The 25,315-nt window shown below is 40.3% G+C and overlaps 1 protein-coding gene across 2 annotated transcripts in view; it reads right to left on the bottom strand.

Moving 5' to 3' along the window:
• Nucleotides 1-1,617: 1,617 nt before the first annotated feature.
• Nucleotides 1,618-25,315, bottom strand: part of LOC106581700 (inactive dipeptidyl peptidase 10) — a 324,848-nt gene continuing 301,150 nt past the window's right edge. For both annotated transcript variants that reach the window (XM_014163942.3, XM_014163943.3), the window contains exons 13-26: nt 25,022-25,129; nt 24,520-24,611; nt 22,099-22,146; nt 21,479-21,600; nt 12,212-12,256; nt 10,935-11,033; nt 10,767-10,836; nt 10,390-10,584; nt 10,121-10,175; nt 8,331-8,430; nt 6,704-6,762; nt 4,733-4,805; nt 4,210-4,283; nt 1,618-3,657 (exon numbers count right to left, since the gene is read on the bottom strand). In XM_014163942.3, coding sequence (XP_014019417.1) covers nt 3,517-3,657; nt 4,210-4,283; nt 4,733-4,805; nt 6,704-6,762; nt 8,331-8,430; nt 10,121-10,175; nt 10,390-10,584; nt 10,767-10,836; nt 10,935-11,033; nt 12,212-12,256; nt 21,479-21,600; nt 22,099-22,146; nt 24,520-24,611; nt 25,022-25,129 — 1,281 coding nt within the window. In that variant the 3' untranslated portion in view covers nt 1,618-3,516. The remainder of the gene's footprint in view (nt 3,658-4,209; nt 4,284-4,732; nt 4,806-6,703; nt 6,763-8,330; nt 8,431-10,120; nt 10,176-10,389; nt 10,585-10,766; nt 10,837-10,934; nt 11,034-12,211; nt 12,257-21,478; nt 21,601-22,098; nt 22,147-24,519; nt 24,612-25,021; nt 25,130-25,315) is intronic.

The following is a 25,315-nucleotide window of genomic DNA, read 5'->3' as shown; positions in this document are numbered from 1 at the left end:
TGCCAATACTTTGCCCCTTGAAAACCAGCGCACTTCTGTATGTTGTAAAAGTGTTACATGGTCGCTGCCCATATCATTGCATGGTGCAGAACATACACGAGAGTTCAGTGGCCTTGCTTTAACAAAGTTAACCATTTTCACTATAGTGTCCACAACGTCTTTCAAGCTGTCAGGCATTCCTTTGGCAGTAAGAGCCTCGGTGGATGCTGCAGTGGGCCCAAGTGGCGTCGGGAGCAACTGCTTGCCTGCGCGTTACCGCCCCCACTGTCTCCCTGTCATGGTTTTTGCACCATCAGTACAGATGCCAACACATCTTGACCACCAAAGTCCATTTGATGTCACAAAGCTGTCCAGTACTTTAAAAATATTCTCTCCTGTTGTCCTGGTTTCGAGTGGTTTGCAGAAGAGGATGTCTTCCTTTATTGACCCCCCAGAAACGTAACGGACATATACCAGGAGCTGTGCCAGACCCGCCATGTCTGTTGAGTCATCCAGCTGTAACGCATAGAATTCACTGTGTTGTGCGCGAAGAAGTAATTGTTTCAAAACATCTCCTGCCATGTCACTAATGCGTTGTGAAACAGTGTTGTTTGATGAAGGAATTGTCTGTACAGTTTTTTGGGCCTTTTCCCCCAGCATTTTCCCAGTCATATCTGTGGCAGCAGGAAGAATTAAGTCCTCCACAATAGTATGGGGCTTGCCTGTCCTAGCCACTCGGTAGCTCACCATATAAAACACTCTTATTAATGGTATCTGTAACTTTTATACATGTCTTACTACTCGAAAGTCGTCTTAATTGTCACTCAAAAAACTCCTGTGGCTTATTTTTAAAATTGGCATGCTTTGTTTCTAAATGTCTGCGCAAGAGTGAAGGTTTCATCGAGTTGTGAGATAGTACTTTTGCACATATAACACACTGTGGCTGAGGAGGTAGGTACTACTCCCAATATAAGTGAAGCTCAAATCAATGTAGTTCTCGTCATATTTGTGCCTCTTTGATGGTCCAATGTCCCTGTCTGTTGTTCGGTGCTTTCCCGGGTAAGGGGGCAGTAGCTCTTCGGCTGCATCAGATTCACAACTGTCAGTGTCCATGCTAGCTGGGCTAAGAACAAATGTAGAATTACTGATGCTAACATTGGATGTACTCGTGGAAGTAGAACAACTTGTCTCGTCGACAGGTGCAGGTGTAGTACTGCTGTCAGATAGCTACTGTAATGTTTAGGTGTATAGGCTGCTACATTTACAGTATGTAAGAGTTTTTGCTTGTCTCTGTCGGGAGTGTTGTGTTATCACGCTTGCTAAACAAATACCGGAGGAAAGCGGAGAGTGTGCCTTAAGCTTTTTGCGCTGTGCCCGGCCCACGCGACCTGCGATTTCTGTTAATCTGATTAGTCAAGACATGCAAACTGCCTGCAGCAGCACCCCGATGTGAAGGACACAGAAATTGTGCACGAGATAACAAATCATGAGGCAAATCGGTCTAAAGAACAGCATTTTGACCCTCTTTTTAACGCTTTGTGTCCATATATTTTATTCGATTAAATCAAAAGTGCTGTGGCAAATGCTGCCTTGTCACAAGTTTTCTACCAGCCCTGGTTTATGCAACATATCTCTCCATATCTCTCTCTCACACACACACACACACACACACACACACACACACACACACACACACACACACACACACACACACACACACACACACACACACACACACACACACACACACACACACACACACACACACACACACACCGTAGCCCTCTAGGACCAGAGATGCTCACTCCTGGCGTAGATCCAACTAAAGGCGCATACTAGGTTCGGTTTGCTCCTAGCAGAACTCGGCTAGGCAAAATGAACATCTGTGCCTCGCATACTCCCTTAAAAAACCCTTGCTTGAAAGACAAGAAAAAAGCTACAATATTACTGGGTAACGCTTTACATTATGTGGCCCTTATTACTATGTAACTAACACAGTAATAGCTTACCATAGTAGTTACATAGGTTTTACTAAGTAATTACATGTTAATAGGGTTGTTTGTGGACGCATCCAATGTTAGATATCTGTAGGCCAACTGCCTCAAGGCCCTTATTGAATTTGTCTTCAGATCATGACACACTCAAACAGGCTAGGCACAAAGGTGACTCCAAGGTCAACAAACCGATTATATATAATTGACTGGATCATTCGTTAATTTGTCAGTCAATACTGAAAACACTGTGGTTGGATGTAATTTGTGCAAAATACCTAATGGTAATGTATTTGTTTTTCTGTGCTTTTTTATTCATAATCATCACCAGAGGACAATCACAATAACCCAACACCCACATCCCCCCTCCCTTTATAGAAACAGCAAAATTAACAAGAACAAGCATTACAAAATCTACCCTTGGAAGAAAAATAAACCGAAACCAAAATCAACTGGAAAATGTACAAGACATACAAGTCAAATCATTCCATTCCCATAGACTAAGCTATCCACGAGATCTAAAAAATATATGCATGTACACACTCTGCTGTAGACATGCAAACCCCTTACTTAGGCCTACACAATGTAATTTTATGGCCTTTGTGACCACTCTCTATTCACTGGAGTTATAACTGGTTTATGACCTGACTTTATAACTGATATTAACTGTCTATGAGACTACACTATGTCATATTGTGTCTCAACGGACTGAGCTGACACAGGTTGGTATGAAGCTGCTAATAATGAATGGCTATGAATGCCAGTACGTGGTCTTACGGTCTTATGTAGCACTTCATAAGGCATTGGACATGTCTACATAAGACCATTGTTTAAGTGTGCCCAAAGGACTGTTCTTTTCAGTGGGGGTTGACGATGAGAGAGCATTCAGCAGGAATTACACTTATTTGTGGACAACGTCACAGTGATGGTGAACTTGCATTGCCTACAGTATGTCTCTGAAGAGCAGTGGAGCATTTCCTTGTGCAACAAGACCAAATAATATTGAGGGGGAGAAATTGAAAACGGTACTTCATCTGTGTTTGTCTCTTCCCAATGACTACTACAACAAAGACTAGTGAAGCTGCAAGGGGAAAAGAACCATGCACTTGCAAGTGTGGATGTTGCAACACTAATGGCCGCCATCGATGATGGAGGCAGTCTGCTATGTGCTTTGCCGAAAGTGATTGAAGTGGCATTTTGGATTAGTGAGAGTTCCAGCTTGTAGTCTCGACAATTCCAGTCTCCATTGTCTTTGACAGGTGTCCTTGGAAGTTCTCTGAATGAAAACACATGCACACACAAACGTACATACGCAGACACACGCACAAACACTATCAAACTCTCTTTCTCAAACTAACACAAACGATCTAATGTACAAACGCACACACACACACAGACACACTAGAAGCATCAGCAACTCTCACTGTCCACCTCTGTCTTAACACTTGGTCCAAAAGCCACCAGCCTTTAGTGCAGGCTTCAGCAAATGTTCACAGAGAGGAAGTCCTGCCAAAGTCATGCCGAAGGTTCCCAACACATCATACTCCTACTCTTCTTCCTCCTCCTCATCATCATCGGGCAGTGGTAGGATCTCTTCCCTGAGACACTCCCTGTAGAAGTTGGTGAGCGACGCAAAGAGGTGCTGCCGACTCCGCTGGGACAGGAAATGACCCTCATCTGGATAGAGCTAGAACACCATGACATAAGCACAACATTTGTTATTCATTTTTTATTTCACCTTTATTTAACCAGGTAGGCCAGTTGAGAACAAGTTCTCATTTACCACTGCGACCTGGCCAAGATAAAGAAAAGCAGTGCGACAAAAACAACAACACAGATTTACACATGGGATAAGCAAACGCACAGTCAATAACACAATAGAAAAATCAGTATACAGTGTGTGCAAATAAAGTAAGGAGGTAAGGCAATATGAGTACAACATGAGTACAACATGTGTAAAGCAGCATTGGTGAAAAGCTTTTACTCCTATTTCTTTATACCACCACTGTATGGATGTGTGTAATTACTTTATTTTCATCACAGTAGCTGGTGGTACTGTATGGTTATGGTACTACATACAGTAACATACTGTACATAAGGTAGGGTACTGCATAGTTTTTGCTAGTGTACATTCAAAGTAGCCATAGCTTGAGTAGGCTTATGGCTTCATGTATCTAGTGTACCAGCACACTACACAGTACCTGTATACTACAGTAGTGTGCAATTACTTTCTCCATACCTGCATTGAGTAGTTTGCTCCAACTTTCACAAGGTTCCTGATGAGCTCAGCAGTATGCTGAAAGTGAACATTGGCTGAAAGAGGCAGAAGAAAATATGTCAGCAGAATTCTGCTTGAATCATCACAGGGAAGAGAGGCATGATCACATTTTAACATTAAACATGACAGGGTGGAGATGAAATTACCTTATATAAATTGGTCTAACTTGAAACATTTGAGATTTCTTGTGGCTAATCCATTCTCTGTACCAGGGAAATGGCCCAATTCTTGACTATGTTTCATGTATTCTGTCCCATATATTATTTAAATAACTCATATTTCATAAATCTGTAATTATTGTTCCAAGTTCTTCAGTTGTGACAGTTTTTGTAATTGTCAGGTTATTGCTGTTTCATGTGCCGTCTGGCAAGAAGCAAACTGCAGATTGGTCATACAAAGTAAAGAATAACACAACAGCTACAAAACTGACCCCAGATCAATGCGGAGGTCTTTTTTTCGTGGTTTCTCTTAGTTAGTCACTCACCATCTGCTGTGCCGTGGACAAGCATCAGAGTCTGTTCCCTCAGTGGCTGGACGTTCTGCAACACACTGGAGAACTGCAACAGAGCCATCCATAGAAGTGTTAAGAATCATAAAAACTGTTTGCTGGCATATTGTTAGAAGGGAAGGTCAAGAGGAATTCCTAGTGAGAGGAGTGTATGGACTGTTATGGTACAGACGGTACTTTTTTCCTGCGGTATGGATACTGTCATTGGCGGCAAGTAAGTTTCTAGCTTGGGAAAGCTAATTGTCACCATAACAATGCAACTTTACAATAAAGCATTCCATGCATCATCGCATTTGCAGACTTATGTAAGATAGCCTACTATTCCTAATGTGATAAGTAGATTGGATAGTCATAATTTAGGATAATAATGTAACTCAATAACTGGTCGCAAAAGAGACTGTTCAATGCATGGCTGAGCTCATAGTGGCATAGAATAGGCCTAGGCTACATGAGATACGTTTCTTCTTTCTTTGCACAGGAATGAATTCTGCTATGTGACTGGAGATTTTTTAATACAATAAAAATGACAGGGTAGCCTACTCTGCTGACACCGACAAACAGATCAATAAAAACAACATTGTCTGATCCATATAATAGGCCAACGAAAAGGGGAGACACAAATACTATATGATGTCCATCTAAACTGGAGGAGGAAATAATTGTCCAAAAACAAACTTTCAAGTGGCACTGACCCAACAATGATAAAGAGTGAATATGCACACTCAGTGCGGATATGGCCAATGCTCTCCGCTGCATGGTGCCAATAAGATAGGCTATAATGTTTGCTCAATTAAGTTGAACATTTGATAATTAAAAGACAGATTACAGTTTTTTCACTGTCTTCTCTTTACAGCAATTGCCATTTGCTTTCCAAACTATGTTTTTCTGTGATTGTATTTGGAATCATTGCGATATGCCTGGCTGGGCCTCTACTTTTCACTGACAGTCGCAACTCAACAATCATCTATTTGGTAGGCTATTTGCCTCACACGCTGCCCGGGCCCTTCAGACTGTAGGCAATGCGATTTTAAACAATCCACAGCTTTTTGTTTTATTTTATTTGGAAGCTAACAATCCTATGTGGCCAAATCATGCTTTTTGGGGTAGATGCCTATTTTAAATGATTTTATATATTTCTGTATAGACAGGAGAAAGCTAATTAGGCTATTTAATTTTGGCAATTTCACTTTAGGGGAAGCTAAGCTTCCTATGTATACTGTTATAACAAAAATTCCTAATGGTTGTGACTGCTATGTAAGTTAGATTGAGGGCTATCATGCACAATCTGCATTCAAGTTAGCTTACTGTGCAAATGCAGTCACTCGTTAATAAACAGCTTGATTTATCTGACAGACACTGTAATTGAATTAATTGATATCAGGCATAAAATAATCAATGATCAATCCATTGTACATTACAATAACACATGTATACAAAGTTAAATTGTAAGCCATAACAGTATGAACTGTGTCTTTAACCTTAGGTGTCACCTTCATAAACATTGCCTTTTTTTTGTCTGTATACCAAGTTAGTTTATTTATTTTGTCTAGAAGTCATGTCAGTGGAACAGCAGTTCTCGGGATTTTACCTGCTGCAGTTCCGTCTCTCTCATCAGTGTAACTGAACCAGTTGTTTGACATAGTGGCAGATCCACACCGCGGGGGTGTCTGGGAAAGCCAGACGTCCCCTTTCAGCAGCTCGTCAAAACATGAACGCAGTGCGATCTAACAAGTTAATGCGCCACGGCTACCGTGGAGATGAGTGACAAAGTCTCTGCGCTCTGGAAGCATCAAAAAAGAAAAGGGGAAAAAATTCTGATGGTAGCGACACTCAGTAACTGCAGGAGCTTAACCGCAAGCATGTCAGCAACGATATGGCGAGACGGCTTTCAAAGAGCTAAACAAGATTGACGGCAAACAAGTGCAGTGAGGCAGTAAGCAAACGCACCTGATATCTGCTGTCGTCCCGTAATGGCATGCCAAGGTACCTCTCGGAAAACGCGGATGCTGTTTAAATAGAAAGTGATACATTCCAAACAGGGTGGCAGGTACAGACAGAGCTTCAGTGTTTCAGGTGCATCTAAGTGGTACTTTTGCTAATGCTATACAAAATGTGACCTCTGTCATTCTGCATCCAAACTACACTGAACAAAAATATAAACCAACATGTAAAGTGTTGGTCCCATGTTTCATGAGCTGAAATAAAATATCCCATACATTTTCCATACGCAGAAAAAGCTTATTTCTCTCAATTTATATGCACACAGTTGTTTACATTCCTGTTAGTGAGCATTTCTCCTTTGCCAAGATAATCCATCCACCTGACAGGTGTGGCACATCAAGAAGCTACTTAAACAACATGATAATTACACCTTGTGCTGGGGACAATGTGCAGTTTTGTCACACAACACAACCCCACAGATGTCTCATGTTTTGAGAGAGTGTGCACCAGAGCTGTTGCCAAAGAATGGAATGTTCATTTCTTTACCATAAGCCACCTCCAATGTCATTTTAGAGAATTTGGCAGTACATCCAACCGGCCTCACAACCACAGACCACATGTAACCACGCCAGCCCAGGACCTTCAGATCCGGCTTCTTCACCTGTGGGATCGTCTGAGACCAGCCACCCAGACAGCTGATGGAACTGTGGGTATGCTAAAACAAAGAATTTCTGCACAAACTGTCAGAAACCTTCTCAAGGAAGCTCATCTGCATGCTTGTCGTCCTCACCAGGGTCTTGATCTGACTGCAGTTCGGCGTCGTAACTGATTTCAGTGGGCAAATGCTCACCTTTGATGGCCACTGGCACACTGGAGATGTGTGCTCTTCATGGATGAATCCCAGTTTCAACTGTACCGGGCAGATGGCAGGCAGCGCATATGGCGTTGTGTGGGCAAGCGGTTAGCTGATGTCAACATTGGAGGATGGACTATGGTATGGACAGGCATAAGCAACGGACAATTAACACAATTGCATTTTATCGACGAGATCCTGAGGCCCATTGTCGTACCATTCATCTGCCGCCAATACCGCATGTTTCAGCATGATAACACACAGCCTCATTTTGCAAGGATCTGTACCCAATTCCTGGAAGCAAAACATTTTCCAGTTCTTCCATGGCCTGCATACTCACCAGACATGTCACCAATTAAGCATGTTTGGGATGCTCTGCATCAACAGATGTACGACAGCGTGTTCCAGTTCCCGCCAATATCCAGCAACTTCACACAGCCATTGAAGATACTGGGATCTCTATGGTTCAATCTTCAGTCATTCGGTCTCTCTGTGTGGCTCAGGTTTTGCAATGTATCATGTTAATGTACAATTTGAACAGTATCCAATTCCTTATTGAGGAATCTTTTACAAATAGGACAATCTCCAACATAAATGGTGCCCTGTGTGAGGAGAATCACCTAGATAAATGATGCCCCAAGTGAAGAGGATACTCTACTTAGGTGTCAACACTTCAGTCACCTCTCCTTTCCTTTCCTACCCCTCTATCCATCCTTGTGAAGTGTAATATCTGGAATCCGTCAATGGAACGGACATTGGGATTCCCAAGCTTCTACTCACCATAAAGTTTCCAGTCCGTGACGGGGGACATTGCTACTGAACATTTGAACAGGCTGTCGGTTGATTTGAGCATCATTAATGTAATGTAGGCACCATAACCCTGGAAAACAATCAAAACAACAAGAAACAAACAAGTAAACAAAAAATGCAGTTTCTGTACAATACACAGAATCGGGACCGCTTTATCATTTTGAAATCAATCAAAAAACATGTGTCAACTTTTAAATCCCGGGAAACTGTGAACAAATAATGTGAAATTTGGTCCTGACAAGTTGAGTACGTTTCTCCTAAAGTCATTAATCCTATTAGACCCATGGTTGCAAAAATGCAACGCTGCCTACAGGTCATAAACAACGACCTACAGGTCATAAAATGTACAGGCCATCAACATAAAATCATGTTAAACACTACATAGTGCATCTCCTTAGACCTAAATGTATCTTAGTAGTATTTGTTTGGTTTCAGTATTATAATTGTGGCATCAGTAGCCCCTGAAACATTAGAAACCTGTTCACTTGTCTAAGGCCACACTGGTAGCCATCCATGCAAGTACATGATTTGAAAAATTGCTTACTGTCTTCTCTAAGATGTAGTGATTATGTATATAAACATTCGTTTGAATCAAACATTCTGAGCCAGAGATAGAGGTCATTTTGTAACTGTTGCAAAAACACATCATTGGGCTTAAAGTGTTGCAACGCAGAGACATAGGGCCACATTCATATGTTGATAGACAAGTAAGAGGGATTATTTCCCTTTCAAATATTGCAAATATGGACAAACAAATACATCAGGAGTAACTTTGATGTTCCCTCTACACATCAATGAAGAAGAATGTATCTTGACAAAAAAGTGGTTTATGAAGTCAGAATACTGCCATTGACGGACCATTCATATAATGGTAAAGAAGTAAGATAGGTTATCTCTCCAAGTTAACCCAGAAAGGAGAAACAAAAATTTGATGTTCTCCATACATAGAAACCCCACCAAATAGTTGATCCTTTAAAAAATATATGTTTTTGATAGCAAAATACATACACTTTAATCAATTTGTGACCAGATTCAGGATCGCAGGCGTTTGACGCTATTTCCTACTTCACAGTAGGGCTGTTTGAAAATGTCATATGCCTTAATTAAAAATGTGTATGGGATCTGAAAATATGAATTAAATAAAGAAATGATGAGTCTAGTTGGGAGAAAGGCAGGATCCATGATTGGCTGAGACAATGGAGGGAGATAATAGAGAGACTACTTCCTGGAAGACAATGCTATGCTCACTCATACATTTACATGTGAATTCTTAAAGAGATGGGTGGGGCTAAGGTTTAAGAGGGTGTGAATGAGGCTGAATGGGCATAAACAAAGAATAGCTCTCTAGAAAGTGTGAAACTCATTCAAGGTCATTTTTCTCCTACTTCTCATCAAAGTGGGATAACAAGTTTATCAAATTTAAAAGAAGCTTAACTTTCCCATGTTTACCCCAACTAGACTGAGTCTGTACTTTTATAAAATGTAAAATGTCACATTGTCACATTGTGCTATTCCAGACAACATTTGACTTAATTTCAGATGTACTGCATATACCATAAAACAATATATTCCATCACGTTGTAATTTTTATAGAATTTCAAAGTTTTCTTAGCACACAGTTTTCCTACCATTGAAGCCCAATGGAGAATTTCTGCAACGTTTCCATAAAATTGATCTACAAACTTGAAATATATTTTCTTATTATTTTCAAAATCAGATGCCTATTAGAAGTATGATAGATCATGGCAATAGATTCTTACCCTTCCAAATACTCCTATCCGTGTCCGATCAATGTACGGGAATGTCAACATGTATCTGAAATAAACAAGTTACAAAGCATGATATCACTCATAGAAAACAGCAATATGAATTCACTTCCCAAAAAATGTTTTAAGATTGTTTGACAAATTCAGCTAAATGGAAAACGTGAGCAGATTGTTGAATTAGCATGTATGCTAAGGCTAATGACTTATTGATATAGCTAGAGTTAAAACTAAATTAGATTTAATGGGATAAAACGAATACATACTCCACAGCTGTGATTTGATCCTGCACCTCCACGGTTCCCAAACGCCGGTGGACTTCATGTAGAACCCTCTGGCCCAGGAAGCCACTCCCTCTGCCGTCCAGTCGAGCCACTATGACGTTATCCGAGCTGACCAGAACCGAGTCCCAGTCCAGAACGAAACGGTCGCTCACCGCCTGGCCACCAGGAGAGCCATCGCTGAAAGAATAAATATAATTGTTAGAATGAAACAGCGTTGACACTATTGGCACTGTAACGACAGTCTGACTCTCACGCGATGGGGTTCATATCAATCACGATAGATGGGAATACATAGATAAAAACACTTCAAAAAAATTGATTCAACAACAGTGAGCACAGATACTGATGGCGATACGTACACGATCAATAGCAAGCCATAGTGACGCGATTCAGAAAAGTCTGGTGGGTAAGAGATCTTCAAAGGCAGATCTGAGCAGAGAAAGTAGCCATTAGCAACAACCTTAGAATAATAGATTAGAGAAACTGACAGAAAAAATTGTGTCATTAGCCAAAATTATTGGTCATACCAAAATGTTCCATCTGGATTGTTCTGAAATCCGTCATCTGAATCCTCTTGACCTTTAAAGCGGCCTTTAGTAAAGAGTTGTTCTCAAGGATGTAGTAATCTAATAGGGGAACAAGGTTGCATTAGTTTTAGAAGTGTTCACAATGTGGGCCACTTATCCTAGCGAGATGCAAGTGGAATTATATAGACTTATATAACGCATAAAGACTTCTCTTTCAAGACTGAAATGAAATAAAAATAAACTTTAAAGCTTTCAAGGATTTCCGGCACACTTTTTAATGATAATTCTAGTGGGGAGTTGAACAGTGTCCTTGATAACCAACCAAGTGCTAATTGTTTGGCCCTTACAACAAGCCTTTGAATGGTGCATATGACCAGAGGCATTGTATTTTCTAACCCAGAATAAGATGTTTGTTGATCTACCATAAAGACTGTGGTATCATCAAAACACATAAACACTGATGGCAGATGGGAATTATTTTTAACATAACATTGTACTTCAGCATCCAAATAATGAACTAATGTAGCCTGAGCGGTGCTGCCTGCATCTGAGTTTGACCACTGTAACATAATCAGTGTCTGCTGTATACGATTGAGTAGGTGTGGTATTGATCTTGCCACAGCTGGCAGAGCAAATAGCAGACTCACTGGGATGCAGAAAGTTTTCCTTTCGCCAAAGATATCTCATATTTACCAACAACTGCTTGTCAATGGTTGTTTTTAAAAGAAGCCCCCCTGCCATTTTCTCCACATTGAACTACAAAATGAATGCCTATTGTATCCTTCATTTCAGCCATCTGAGAGGAAACTGAATGGAAAAGAATTAATCCAGTATTTTCAATAGAAACCCCAAATCAATAGGCGTCTCATTATGAAACTGCCAAGGCCCTGAAGTTCTCAGCTGTGGATTGGAAGGTTTGTCTAAATAACCCTGGGCAAATTGATTGCATTTTTTCCATTGCAGCTGTTAACGTTCAAGACAAAACATTGACAGATATCCAGACATGGATGGCGTAAATGAAAATAAGGTAATTAAGACAGCAGGGGGTCGATTTGCATTGCTAGTTCAGAGTCAACAAGGTTACCAGTTAGAGGGGGGCTGGTATTTTTCAACAGCAAATCTTCAATATTTGAATAAAGTGAGCAATAGTTTTTTTTTCTTCTTTTTTTACACTTGTTGGTTCTGGCAAAATGCCAACATTCCAAGCTATCTCGCTAACTCCTTTAAGCAGTTTATGACATGCCTATCAGTTAAAAGAGATTAAGTTGACTTCTTACTGGCATTATTGAGGCTGTGTAAGATCACAGTGGGTGCTCCGGGACCTGTGAGAACAAAATAAAGGATTAAAAGATTTGAAATCGGTATCCTCAAATCCTTTGAATGGCTGAAGATTTACAATTTGGTGTGACTTGAGTCGACAACTTAAGCTTGAGTCACAAAATACCAGTTTCCCCAAGCAATACACGTTAGAGGAGTAAGACATACAAATGCATCCTATTTGTACATAAAGAGTTACAAAAATAGCATGTCTCAAGCAGGGTAGCATAGTCACAAATACAATACAGCAGCCTTTCCAATCCCCTAGCTGCTGTCACAACCACTGTAACCAATTTTACCTCCACTTCTTTACCTATTACAGTCAAGGTAATTCAAACTGCCTCTAATAACCCAGGCCCTTCAGATTAAGTCAATTATATTCAGCGCCCGTTGGAAGACACCCAATTTGAGGTTAATAAGATCAAGCGGATACCTCGGCGGATACCCCAACCATCCACAAATCACTGTTTACTCAGGCTAGCCCTTCCATTTGAATAATACTAGCTGAGGTAATGGTGATTTAACAGCCACACACTGTTACCAGGAATGGTAAACATATGAGGCTTTTAAAGCCCAACACGGATCAATGAAGAGGACGCATAGTTTCATTTTCACCCCTAAAGCGAGTTTTATCATGTCTTACATGGTTGTTGTTTTTATTAGAAGAAGATAAGAGACAATTCACAACAATGCAGCATTAAAACATTCGAGGAGAAATGGCTCTCAAGGATATTGCAAACTCAGCAAAGGAAAAGGGCTGCTGTTATGGCACTTGTACCTGCTCGACAATGGTAATGATATTCGTTGCGTTTAATGGGGGGAATGAACTAGCTTTAATACGCTTGTTGAGGAGAGTGGTCATGACAAGCTGCTTGGTTTTTACTGAATTTAGCCTTATCCTCAGATGACGTGCTAACTGCATTGTGTTTACAGCTCAAAAACAGGATGGTACATTTTGCCCATTAACTCATGGTGCACAAGACAAACGCACCCAAACATACAGTAGGAATACATCTGGTTAAAACAAACCTAAACAATAAACAACTGCAGTGGCAATAAACTCTTTTTAATGCGCTGTGCATGGCACGATAACAGCACGTAAAGCAATTATACACAATAGAGCGGCTCATTTTATTTTGAATTGTTTGATAGTCTCTCTACACTAAATGTTCAATAATGACAGATTGCCAAAGGCAAACTCCTGACATCTGTCAAATGGGTTGTGAGTCACAGGGCCAGTGACACAGAACGGTTGACTAAATTGGAACTAAACACTGAGTTAACAAAACATTGCTCTTTCCATGACACAGACTGACCAGGTGAATCCAGGTGAAATCTACTCTATCATCCCTTATTGATGCCACTTGTTAAATCCACTTCAATCAGTGTAGATGAAGAGGAGGAGAAATGTCAAAGGATTTTTAAGCCTTGAGACAATTGATACATAGATTGTGTATGTGTGCCATTCAGAGGGTGAACGGGCAAGACAAAATATTTAAGTGCTTTTATAGGGGTATGGTAGTAGGTGCCAGCTGTACCGGTCGGGGTGTGTCAAGAACTGCAAAGCTGCTGGGTTTTTCACACTCAACAGTTTCCTATGTATTAAGAATGGTCCACTACCCAAAGGACATCCAGCCAATTTGACACAACTGTGGGAAGCATTGGACTCAACATGGGCCAGCACCCCTGTGGAACTCCTTCGACACCTTGTAGAGTCCATTCCCCAACGAATTGGGTGCAACTCAATATTAGGAAGGTGTTTCTGGAGTTAATTTTCATATTATTTCATATTAGACACTTCATTACAAGATCATTTAATCTATACGCAAAAATAAGATAATTCCCAGCACACATTGCAAGAACCCCCCCTGGCAATGACGTGTTTCTGGCCTTTTAAAGGAAAGGTTCACCCATTTTGTAATGTTATATTGTTGATGTTTTGGCCCTGTCCGGGGGTATCATCAGATAGGGCCACAGTGTCTTCTGATCCCTCCTGTCTCAGCCTCCAGTATTTATGCTGCAGTAGTTTATGTGTCGGGGGGCTAGGGTCAGTCTGTTACATCTGGAGTATTTCTCTTGTCTTATCCGGTGTCCTGTGTGAATTTAAATATGCTCTCTCTAATTCTCTCTTTCTCTCTTTCTTTCTTTCTCTCGGAGGACCTGAGCCCTAGGACCATGCCTCAGGACTACCTGGCATGATGACTCCTTGATGTCCCCAGTCCACCTGGCCATGCTGCTGCTCCAGTTTCAACTGTTCTGCCTGCGGCTATGGAACCCCGATGTCACGGTTGTCGTCGGTGAAGGAGGACCAATACGCAGCAGGTACGTGTATGCTCATCTTGATTTTTATTAACTACAAAAATGAACATACAAAATAACAAAAACGAAACGAACGAACAACTACAAACAGTCTGGTAAAGCATACGGCTTACACACAGAACAATCACCCACAAATAACACATACAAACACACCCTAATATATGGGACTCTCAATCAAAGGCAGATAGACAACACCTGCCTTCAACTGAGAGTCCCAACCCCAATCAACCAAACATAGAAACACACACACTAGACTAACCATAGAATTAACTAAACATAAACCAAAACCCGGAAATACTAAATCAAACACCCTTTACACAAACACACCACCCCGAACCACATAAAACAAATACCCCCTGCCACGCCCTGACCAAACTACAAAACAATTAACCTTATATACTGGCCAGGACGTGACACCTGACCTGTTCACCGGACGTGCTTGTTGCACCCTCGACAACTACTATGATTATTATTATTTGACCATGCTGGTCATTTATGAACATTTTAACATCTTGACCATGTTCTGTTATAATATCCACCTGGCACAGCCAGAAGAGGACTGGCCACCCCTCATAGCCTGGTTCCTCTCTAGGTTTCTTCCTAGGTTTTTGGCCTTTTTAGGGAGTTTTTCCTAGGGAGTTTTTCCTAGCCACCGTGCTTCTTTCACATGCATTGCTTGCTGTTTGGGGTTTTAGGCTGGGTTTCTGTACAGCACTTTGAGATATCAGCTGATGTACGAAGGGCTATATAAATACATTTGATTTGATTTGATTTGATGTGCATCCCTGAGGGATGTTCTATTGATTTCCTGTGTCATTCCATGTTTTCATGTGTATCTGAGTTATTGGAGTTGAAGCAGGCAGAAATCCGGCAGGTATGACGTAGCACTGTGATAAAGTCCCTCTCACTACACTGGAAGTTAATTGGAATAGGATTTTAGATTGCGAAAACGTCTATCATAAATGTCAAATTTCAATACTGGCCGATGTCATAAGTCGGGAGGATGTTCTCTCGAATGAGCCATTGATCTTTTTTTTTGGTTGATATTCCTACCTCAAGAAATGTTTCATTTAACGGAGGGTCTAGCACATTTTTCCTATTTGTCTGCCTCTTTAGTCCAGGGTGCATTGCATGGTGCCGTTGCCAGAGATATTATAGAAAGGAAATAGGAATCCAATGGATGACGCATAACGCCCGACCCAGCAGACTGTCGACCAACCGTGTTCACGGTGTCATGCTGCGTCACGCGGTTGCTAACCTAATTGTCATGCAATCCCTTCTCAAAGTCAGTGTATATGTCGAGAAACGTGACTCTTTTCCTCAAAAGTACGTAATGACACGATTCCAAAGCTACAGCGGCTTGCGAAAGTATCACCCCCTTGGTATTTTTCCTATTTTGTTGCCTTACAACCTGGAATTAAAATACATTTTGGGGTGGGTTGTATCATTTGATTTACATAACATGCCTACCACTTTGAAGATGCAAAATATTTGCAAACAACAAATAAGAAAAAAAAACAGGAAACTTGAGCGTGCATAACTATTCACCCCCCCCCCCCCCCCACCTTTTGCAGCAATTACAGCTGCAAGTCTCTTGGGGTATGTCTCTACAAGCTTGGCACATCTAGCCACTTGGATTTTTGCCCATTCTTCAAGGCAAAACTGCTCCAGCTCCTTCAAGTTGGATGGGTTCTGCTGGTGTACAGCAATATTTAAGTCATCCCACATATTCTCAATTGGATTGAGGTCTGGGTTTGACTAGGCCATTCCAATACATTTAAATGTTTCCCCTTAAACCACTCGAGCGTTGCTTTAGCAGTATGCCTAGGGTCATTGTCCTGCTGGAAGGTGAACCTCCGTCCCAGTCTCAAATCTCAGGTAGACTGAAACAGGTTTCCCTCAAGAATTTTCCTGTATTTAGCGCCATCCATCATTCCTTCAATTCTGAACAGTTTCCCAGTCCCTGCCGATGAAAAACATCCACACAGCATGATGCTGCCACCACCATGATTCACTGTGGGGATGCTGTTCTTGGGGTGATGGGAGGTGTTCGGTTTGCGCCAGAGATAGCGTTTTCCTTGATGGCCAAAAAGCTCAATTTTAGTCTCATCTGACCAGAGTACCTTCTTCCATACGTTTGGGGAGTCTCCCACATGCCATTTGGTGAACACTAAACGTGTTTGCTTATTCTTTTCTTTAACCAATTACTTTTTTCTGGCCACTCTTCCGTAAAGCCCAGCTCTGTGGAGTGTATGGCTTAAAGTTGTCCTATGGACAGATAATCCAATCTCCGCTGTGGAGCTTTGCAGCTCCTTCAGGGTTATCTTTGGTCTCTTTGTTGCCTCTCTGATTAATGCCCTCCTTGCCTGGTCCGTGAGTTTTGGTGGGCGGCTCTCTCTTGGCAGGTTTGTTGTGGTGCCATATTCTTTTCATTTTTTAATAATGGATTTAATGGTGCTCCGGGGGATGTTCAAAGTTTCTGATATTTTTTTATAACTCAACCCTGATCTGTACTTCTCCACAACTTTGTCCATGACCTGTTTGGAGAGCTCCTTGGTCTTCATGGTGCTGCTTGCTTGGTGGTGCCCCTTGCTTAGTGGTGTTGCAGACTCTTGGACGTTTCAGAACAGGTGTGTATATACCGAGATCATGCGACACTTAAATAAAGTCCACCTGTGTGCAATCTAACTAAATATGTGACTTCTGAAAGTAATTGGTTGCACCAGATCTTATTTAGGGGCTTCATTGCAAACGCGGGGAATACATATGCACGCACCACTTTTCCGCACATTTTTTTTTTAAACAAGTAATTTTTTTCATTTCACTTCACCAAATTGGACTATTTTGTGTATGTCCATTACATGAAATCCAAATAAAAATCTATTTAAATTACAGTGTGTAATGCAACAAAATAGGAAAAACGCCAAGGGGGATGAATAGTTTTGCAAGGCGCTGTATATGATATTACAGATAGGAACTTAATTATCTCACATCTCTAAAAAGATTTGTAATGTTGTACTTCTTGTTGATGAAATTTGTGCTAATGTTGTGTTTTTGATTTAGTGCACAATAGACTCCCATTCACAAAGTGCTCCTTGTCCCAGAATTGTTGCATGGGCAACGTTTCCCATGTCCTCAAAAGTATATCTGCCGTTGCGAATGTTAGACTCCACTCTGTGAGGCACATCGATCTGCAGGTTGAACATGGTGAGATTGTAGACTCTTAAATTGATTGTGCAGTTTGTTTAGCAACTTTACATGCTGATATTGTCTTTGGTATTATTGCATGTAGGTTAGTTTGCTTGCTAGCTTGCTAGCTACCTACTATATCTAGCTAACCACCCAGCCCATAGATAGAGCATTGCATTGTGGATTTTGTAGTCGACTTGAGCTGCAACAGATTTCCACAACTATTTTTCATGTTGCTACCAACCAACAAAAAAATAGTGTTATTTAACACTGAAAATTAAAAGAATGAGTAGTTTTGGGTGGATTTTTCCTTTAAGAGAAAAACAGTTTTTAACACTTTTGACAAAGTCATACCTTAATGAAATAGAAATACATTTGCATAAATAACTTTTGCTCCTAGAACAGTTTGTTGGATGGAGTGCTGAATATGCCTCGCACACTATATATATAGATTTCTAAAGGATTCTGCGGTAATTATCACCCCCTGTGAAACTCAGATTGTGAATCTGTTTATTGAACTAGAGTGTTTTCACAGCGAACTAACACTTGCAAGGGTCATTCCTTTACACAAAAAAAGGGAATAAGTTAGATCATGGAAACTATCAGCCTGTCTCAACCCTGTGTGCTTTATCAAAGGTCTTGGAAAATATTATGTTCAATCAGATTGACAGTTATATTTCCTGGCATAACCTATTCTATGAGCTCCAATCTGGCTCCAGGAAATCACATTCCACTGACACCTGCCTACTATATCTGACTGACCACATAAGGAAGTAGACAGGGGAAATTTTGTGGTATGGTTATGTTAGAGCTCCAAAAGGGGTTTGATACAGTGGATCATGAGATTCTGTTAATCAAACTAAGAGCCATGGGCTTTAACAACTTAGCAGTAAAATAGGTCAGCTCTTACCTGCAAGGAAGAAAACAGATGATGGATGTGGATGGGACCCTGTCTAAAGTGTGCTGGGTCCACTTTTATTTCTATTGTATTTAAATGATCTGAAATCTGCCTGTTGGTTCCTAATGTCTTTAAATTACATTTCAAAGATTGGAACTTTTGAGCTTTTTGTCTATTGATTTGCGCTCCCGCATCGTGCCTTTGGAATAGTGTTCTGGACGCACCAACAAAACGGAGGTATTTGGACATAAATGATAGACTTTATCGAACAAATTAACATTTCTTGTGGAAGTGGGAGTCCCGTGAGTGCATTCCGCCGAGGATCAGCAAAGGTAAGGAAAGATTTATAACACTAATTTAGAGTTTTGTTGATGCCATGACTTGGCGGGTAGCTGTATAGCTTGCATTGATGGCTGAGCTCTGTACTCAGAATATTGAGCAATGTGCTTTCTCTGTAAAGTTATTTTGAAATCTGACAAAGCGGTTGCATTAAGAAGTAGTGTATCTATAATTCTTTAAATCATTTTTATATATTTTGTCAACGTTTATGATGAGTATTTCTGTAAATTAATGTGCACATTCACCGGAAGTTTTGGGAGGCAAACATTTTCTGAACATCACGCGCCAATGTAAAATGCTGTTTTTGGATATAAATATGAACTTGATCAAACAAAACATACATGTATTGTGTAACATGATGTCCTATGAGTGTCATCTGATGAAGATCGTCAAAGGTTAGTGCTTAATTTTAGCTGTATTTCTGTTTTTTGTGACACCTCTCCTTGCTAGAAAAATGGCTGTGTGGTTTAACATAATCTAATGTTTTGCTTTCGCTGTAAAGCCTTTTTGATATTGGACGATGTGGTTGCATTAAGGAGAAGTGTATCTTTATAATGGTGTAAAATAGTCATATGTTTGAGAAATTTGAATTATGAGATTTTGGTTTGGTTGTTTTGAATTTGCCGCCCTGCTATTTCACTGGTTGTTGGGAGTGTGTCCCACAAGTGGGACGGTCACATCCCACATACCCAAGAGAGGTTAATGAAGCTGCCAGTTGAGGACTTGTGAGGTGTCTGTTTCTCAAACTAGACACTCTAATGTACTTGTCCTCTTGCTAAGTTGGGCACCGGGTCCTCCCGCTCCTCTTTCTATTCTGGTTAGAGCCAGTTTGCGCTGTTCTGTGAAGGGAGTAGTACACAGAATTGTACGAGATCTTCAGTTTCTTGGTAATTTTTTGCATGGTGTCACATCCTGACCATTAAAGGGGTCAGTTGTCATTGTAGTATGGTCAGGGCGTGGCAGGGGGTGTTTGTTTTGTGTGTTTTGGGGGTTTTTGGTTCTAGGGGATTTTGGTTCTAGTTTTCAATTTCTATGTTTCTTTTTCCATGTTTGGCCGAGTATGGTTTCCAATCAGAGGCAGGTGTTTTTCGTTGTCTCTGATTGTAAGCCATACTTAGGCAGCCTGTTTTTTCCTTTGGGTTTGTGGGTGGTTGTTTTCCGTATAGTCTGTGTACCTTACGGAACTGTTTTGTCGTACTGTTTTTTGGTTAAGTGTTCACGTTAATAAAAGAAGATGAGCACTTTACACGCTGCGCCTTGGTCCAATCCTTCTGACAGATGTGACACATGGAATAGCCTTAATTTCTCAGAACAAGAACAGACTGAAGAGTTTCCGAATAAAGTTAATTGTTTCTGGCCATTTTGAGCCTGTAATTGAACCCACAAATGCTGATGCTCCAGATACTCAACTAGTCAAAGAAGGCCAGTTTTATTGCTTCTTTAATCAGAACAACAGTTTTCAGATGTGCTAACATAATTGCAAAAGGGTTTTCTAATGATCAATTAGCCTTTTAAAATTATAAACTTGGATTAGCTAACACAACGCGCCATTGGAACACAGGAGGGATCGTTGCTGATAATAAGCCTATGTAGATATTCCATAAAAAATCTGCTGTTTCCAGCTACAATAGTCATTTACAATATTAACAATGGCTACACTGTATTTCTGATCAATTTGATGTTATTTTAATGGACAAAAAAAATGATTTTCTTTAAAAAACAAGGACATTTCCAGGTGACCCCAAACTTTTGAACGGTAGTGTATATCCCTGGTATAAAATCACATTCTGTTTGTGTCTCTAACGTATCTCTTCAGTGTATGTTTAGTAGCCGGTTATGTTCGCTTTTAGCATTACTATTCTACTATCACATTGGTGTTTGCTGGATTGGCTATTCTCTGATAGCATATGATATACCTTACAGGGAAACAGTGAGCAGTTAGGGGAAATGCTGTACTTTTGCTGGATCTGATAATATATCTTATATGTATCTAAGTCTAAGCGGATGATGCATTGGTTGGGTTTAACAAATGACCTAGCTGGCATAACTTCACAGTTTCAAATAATGAATGGTTGGTTGATGTTGGTTCCTAATGTCTTTAAATTACCTCTCAAAGAAAGTTGATGCTTTGGTTTCCTAAGCTCTATCAATATTTGTCTAGCTTCAACAAAGACAGATGAGGGGTGCTAGCATGTAGATCAATATTAGCCTTCAGAATGATGCACTGCTTGTGTTAGAATTTAGCTTAGCTGACTAACATTTAAAGTGCAAAATGACATGTTTGCATTAGCCTGTTAGTGCTGTCTTGGCGCTATGGAGCACTACTATACAATGGACTGTCTGTGTTAGCATTTAGCTAAGCTGGATAACTTTTACAGTGTACTTTGCATTGGCCTGCTAGTGCTATCTTGGTAGTAAAGAGTGGAATCCAGTGCACTGAGTTAGCATTTAGCTAACTCAGCATTTAGCTCGGCTAGCTTACCTTTACAGTGGAGGATGATATGCTTATCATTGGGGCTTATCTCAGCATTAAAGAACAGACAGTGCGCCTTATTAAGCTCACACGTCAGACAGTGTCGAGGGAACAACCCAACAGTCTTCACACTGAAAGGAATGGGAAGACGGAAGATTAGGCGGCCGTTTTAACATCCACTGCAAACCCTAAAGAACAGTCCTATAGAGTATCTAGCACCTGTGGTGTTTGCAGTTGGCACATGATATTTACACTCTACATAAATGAGGAGACAAGCAATGTTGAGGTTGGGAGTTTCACGTCATTGGTTCACCTGAAAGCATTTTAAATGTAATTAAGCCGATTCTCCCTTATCAAAAGAGCAGCTGAATTTGGAAAAGGTTTGTTGAAAAATGTAATTATCATAACCTAATGTGCCTGTGCAACCTCCATACTCTTTATAAAAGAAGTATCATCCAGTCTACACGATCTTACATCAGAGTGTCTCTATATTTATGTAAGCACAAAACCTCAGATGTTTACTGTTGTTATGACATGTTCTTCGCAAAAAGAAAAATTACAGAATATGAGAGGGACTGTAAATCAAAGGGGAGCTGTCAAAAGCAAGGACTGGTTGCTAAATGAGTCACCTGAAAAGCTGTCTTCTTCGCGGTGAGCCTTCAGTGCTGAGAAAATATCTGTATAGAAGAAACAAACAAGTTAATTGAGTCTCAAAGAAATCCGGTGACCTTTGCTAACAAGGTTATGCCATAAATACACTCTCAAGCTCAGCTTTGTGCCAGCAACATGTCATATTTAGATGAGAAATAAATCTGATACTTTCAAATAAGCAGCATTTGTCTGTGTACTTCATATCCAAATGACACTCAGTCTTGAGGCAATATGCATGAGGTTTATTAGTGAGGTTTATTGAGAAAAGAAAAATCTGCCTATCAAGCTACAATAACATGCTAATACAGGTACTATACAGTTTCACACTCAAGGTTCTAAGTTTTACGATGCAAAATGCAATGTCAGTTCTTAAACCTCCTTTTCCCACCATGCACTATGGTGTGCTGTCTATGATTTTCAGTTACATTGGCCTGAGAATTTGATTCAGAATGTACCTGACACCACAACTCTTACAAGAGTAATGACACAAAGCCCCTCATAACATACAATCAAGTTCACTGTGACAACAATGATGTTTTCTGTTTGTGCTGTCGTCATCTCCTCTACAGCATTCATTCATCATTCCATACATGCACATAATGTGATCTGTCGACCAGACGAGTTGCTGCATATGTATGAGATACCTTTGTGTCAAGAACTGATGAGGAATGTGTTGAATTATGATTCATGTCATTTTATAGTCAATGCAGGCATTATTACATATGGGACTCATATCAACATGGCTGCAGATGCTCAACTGTCTGTCACCTATCCATATAAGACTCATATAGAGTGAGTTGCAAAAATATTTAGACAGTGCCACATTGGTCACACTTTATTTGGATAGTCCATCTGTAGATGCTCTACAGATGGTCATACTATCTTTTGATAAGCAACTACTTGCCAGATATACTGTTAGGTTTAGAATAAGGGTTAGGGTAAGGGTTAAGTTTATGGGTTAGGATAAGGGTTAAGAATAGGACTAAGGTTAGGGTTAGTAGATAGTTGAAATGTTACCGAGTCTGTAGATAGTCTATAGTGCATCTACAGATGGACTATCCAAAAAAAGTGTTACCAATAAATGTTGTGTTGTTTTGTCTCTGTACTCCAGCAATTCGGATTTGAAATTATATAATTAATATGAGGTTTCATTAGTCCACTGACGATACATTCCCAAAATGTTTTGCATGTCAGCAGTCAAGTTTTCAAGATATTGGACTTTCAAGAAGCAAAGTGTTCCCCGCAAAATCATCATGATGATTTAAAAAGTTAGAGGCATAAATGTCATATCCCCCAAAAATGCTAAGCTTCCGTTTTATTGTTAATGGTGAGAAGTTAGCATTTCTTGGGGGTATGATCTTTATGCCGCTCTACCTTTCTCACTAATTATTACTTACGTTTCATTCAGGATTATCCGTAATCATGGTAGCATCCACATTAATGTGCAAGTATTCAAAACAGTGGAGGTCAGTGCCGTTTATGATGAGGGAGGACTATTTTTTTCATGAGCATAGCCTTATTTCTATAACAGCATGTTGGATGACTGTCATTAATATACCATTCACCCAGTTCAATGTAACAATAGGGTAGGGTAGGCAACTACATGATACTAAAATTTTCCATATGTCACGACTTCCGCCGAAGTCGGCTCCTCTCCTTGTTCGGGCGGCGTTCGGCGATCGACGTCACCGGCTTTCTAGCCATCGCCGCTCCATTTTTCATATATCCATTTGTCTTGTCTTGTTTCCATACACACCTGGTTTTCATTTCCCCAATTAAGCTACTTGTATTTAACCCTCTGTTTCCCATCATGTTTTGTGTGTAATTGTTTCATGTTATTGTGGTGTTAGTTTACGCGCTTTACTTTTATGTACCGTTTTTTGAGCATGTTTGATTTATGTAGTGCTCTCGTTTTGGAACTATAATGAAAGTGCACCTGTTCATTATACTCTGCTCTCCTGCACCTGACTTCACCTCCAATACACCTTTTGACAATATACCCATCATCAGGTTGCTCCAACCTAGACTATGAATGAAAGTTTACAACGTGTAGTCATTGTGTGTTAGGAATATGGGCACAAAAATACCATACTTTTGACTCCTTTAAAACACATAAGTAAATGTGCCCAAATACTTTTGGTTCCCTTAAATGGGACTGTGTACAAAGAGTTCTGTAATTTCTAAACAGTTCACCCGATATGGATGAAAATAGCCTCAAATTAAAGCTGACAGTCTGCACTTTAATCATAGTCATTGCATCATTTCAAATCCAAATTGCTGGAGTACAGAGCCAAAACAAAAAGTGTCACTGTCCCCAAAAAAGTGTACCTCACTGTATGTACTAAATACCTAAATCCTCATTATTGATTTATTATGCACAGTTCAGAAGAGACACTCACATGTTGTCGTTGCTCTCATCATAGGCCAGGATCTTAGTTACTTCCCAGTTTCCTGATGTTAGATGGCGGACCTCGTTTTGATCTGCTCTGAACTGGAGCAAGGAAGGAGACGAGAAACACGAAATAAGCTATTATGAGAGTGATCTACAATATCTATTTTAAAAAAGCCTTCCTGTTTTCAGAGTCATCACATCATCCTCATCAAGATCATCATCATCATCATCATACGTCCCAAGTACTGGTCACTAGCAAGGATTGCAATTTGATGTGGTTGAAGCCACTTTCATTGAGTTATCACATAATATATTTGCAAAAAAGTACAGTGGCCATTGAGAGATGATGCTCACCACTATGGGCACACAGTAGTAACCTTGTGCTGTAACCATGGAGATATTACTCTCACCCCAGTGGAAACTATGGTAACAGAACCCTTTGAGTGTTAACCATGGTGACATGAGTGACCCTCATCAGTAATGTAACCATGGTGACGTGACCCTAGTACCTGTGTGGTGAACATGGCGATGTGATGGAACTCTCCGCGCCCGCCTTGCTTGACGGGCACTGTCAGGAAAAATATGCTGCCATCCCTGGAGAACACTGGTTCCTGGTTCTGCCGAAACAAACACAGCAAACATTTTTAGTTTAGAGTGTTATGACGTCATTACATGATCATAGAGATTGTGTAAAATACACTAGTAATATACAGATGTAGGATCTTCATTTAAACCAGTTTACTACAGCAAGAAAAGAATCCTGGAAATATGAATTATTATGTGGATTATAATTGATGGTCATT

The sequence above is a fragment of the Salmo salar genome, chromosome 21 (assembly GCF_965601325.2).
Source record: "Salmo salar chromosome 21, fSalSal1, whole genome shotgun sequence".
Classification (NCBI taxonomy): domain Eukaryota; kingdom Metazoa; phylum Chordata; class Actinopteri; order Salmoniformes; family Salmonidae; genus Salmo; species Salmo salar.
The sequence above is the reverse complement of the archived record's forward strand: the minus strand, read 5'-3'. Positions and strand labels throughout refer to the sequence as shown.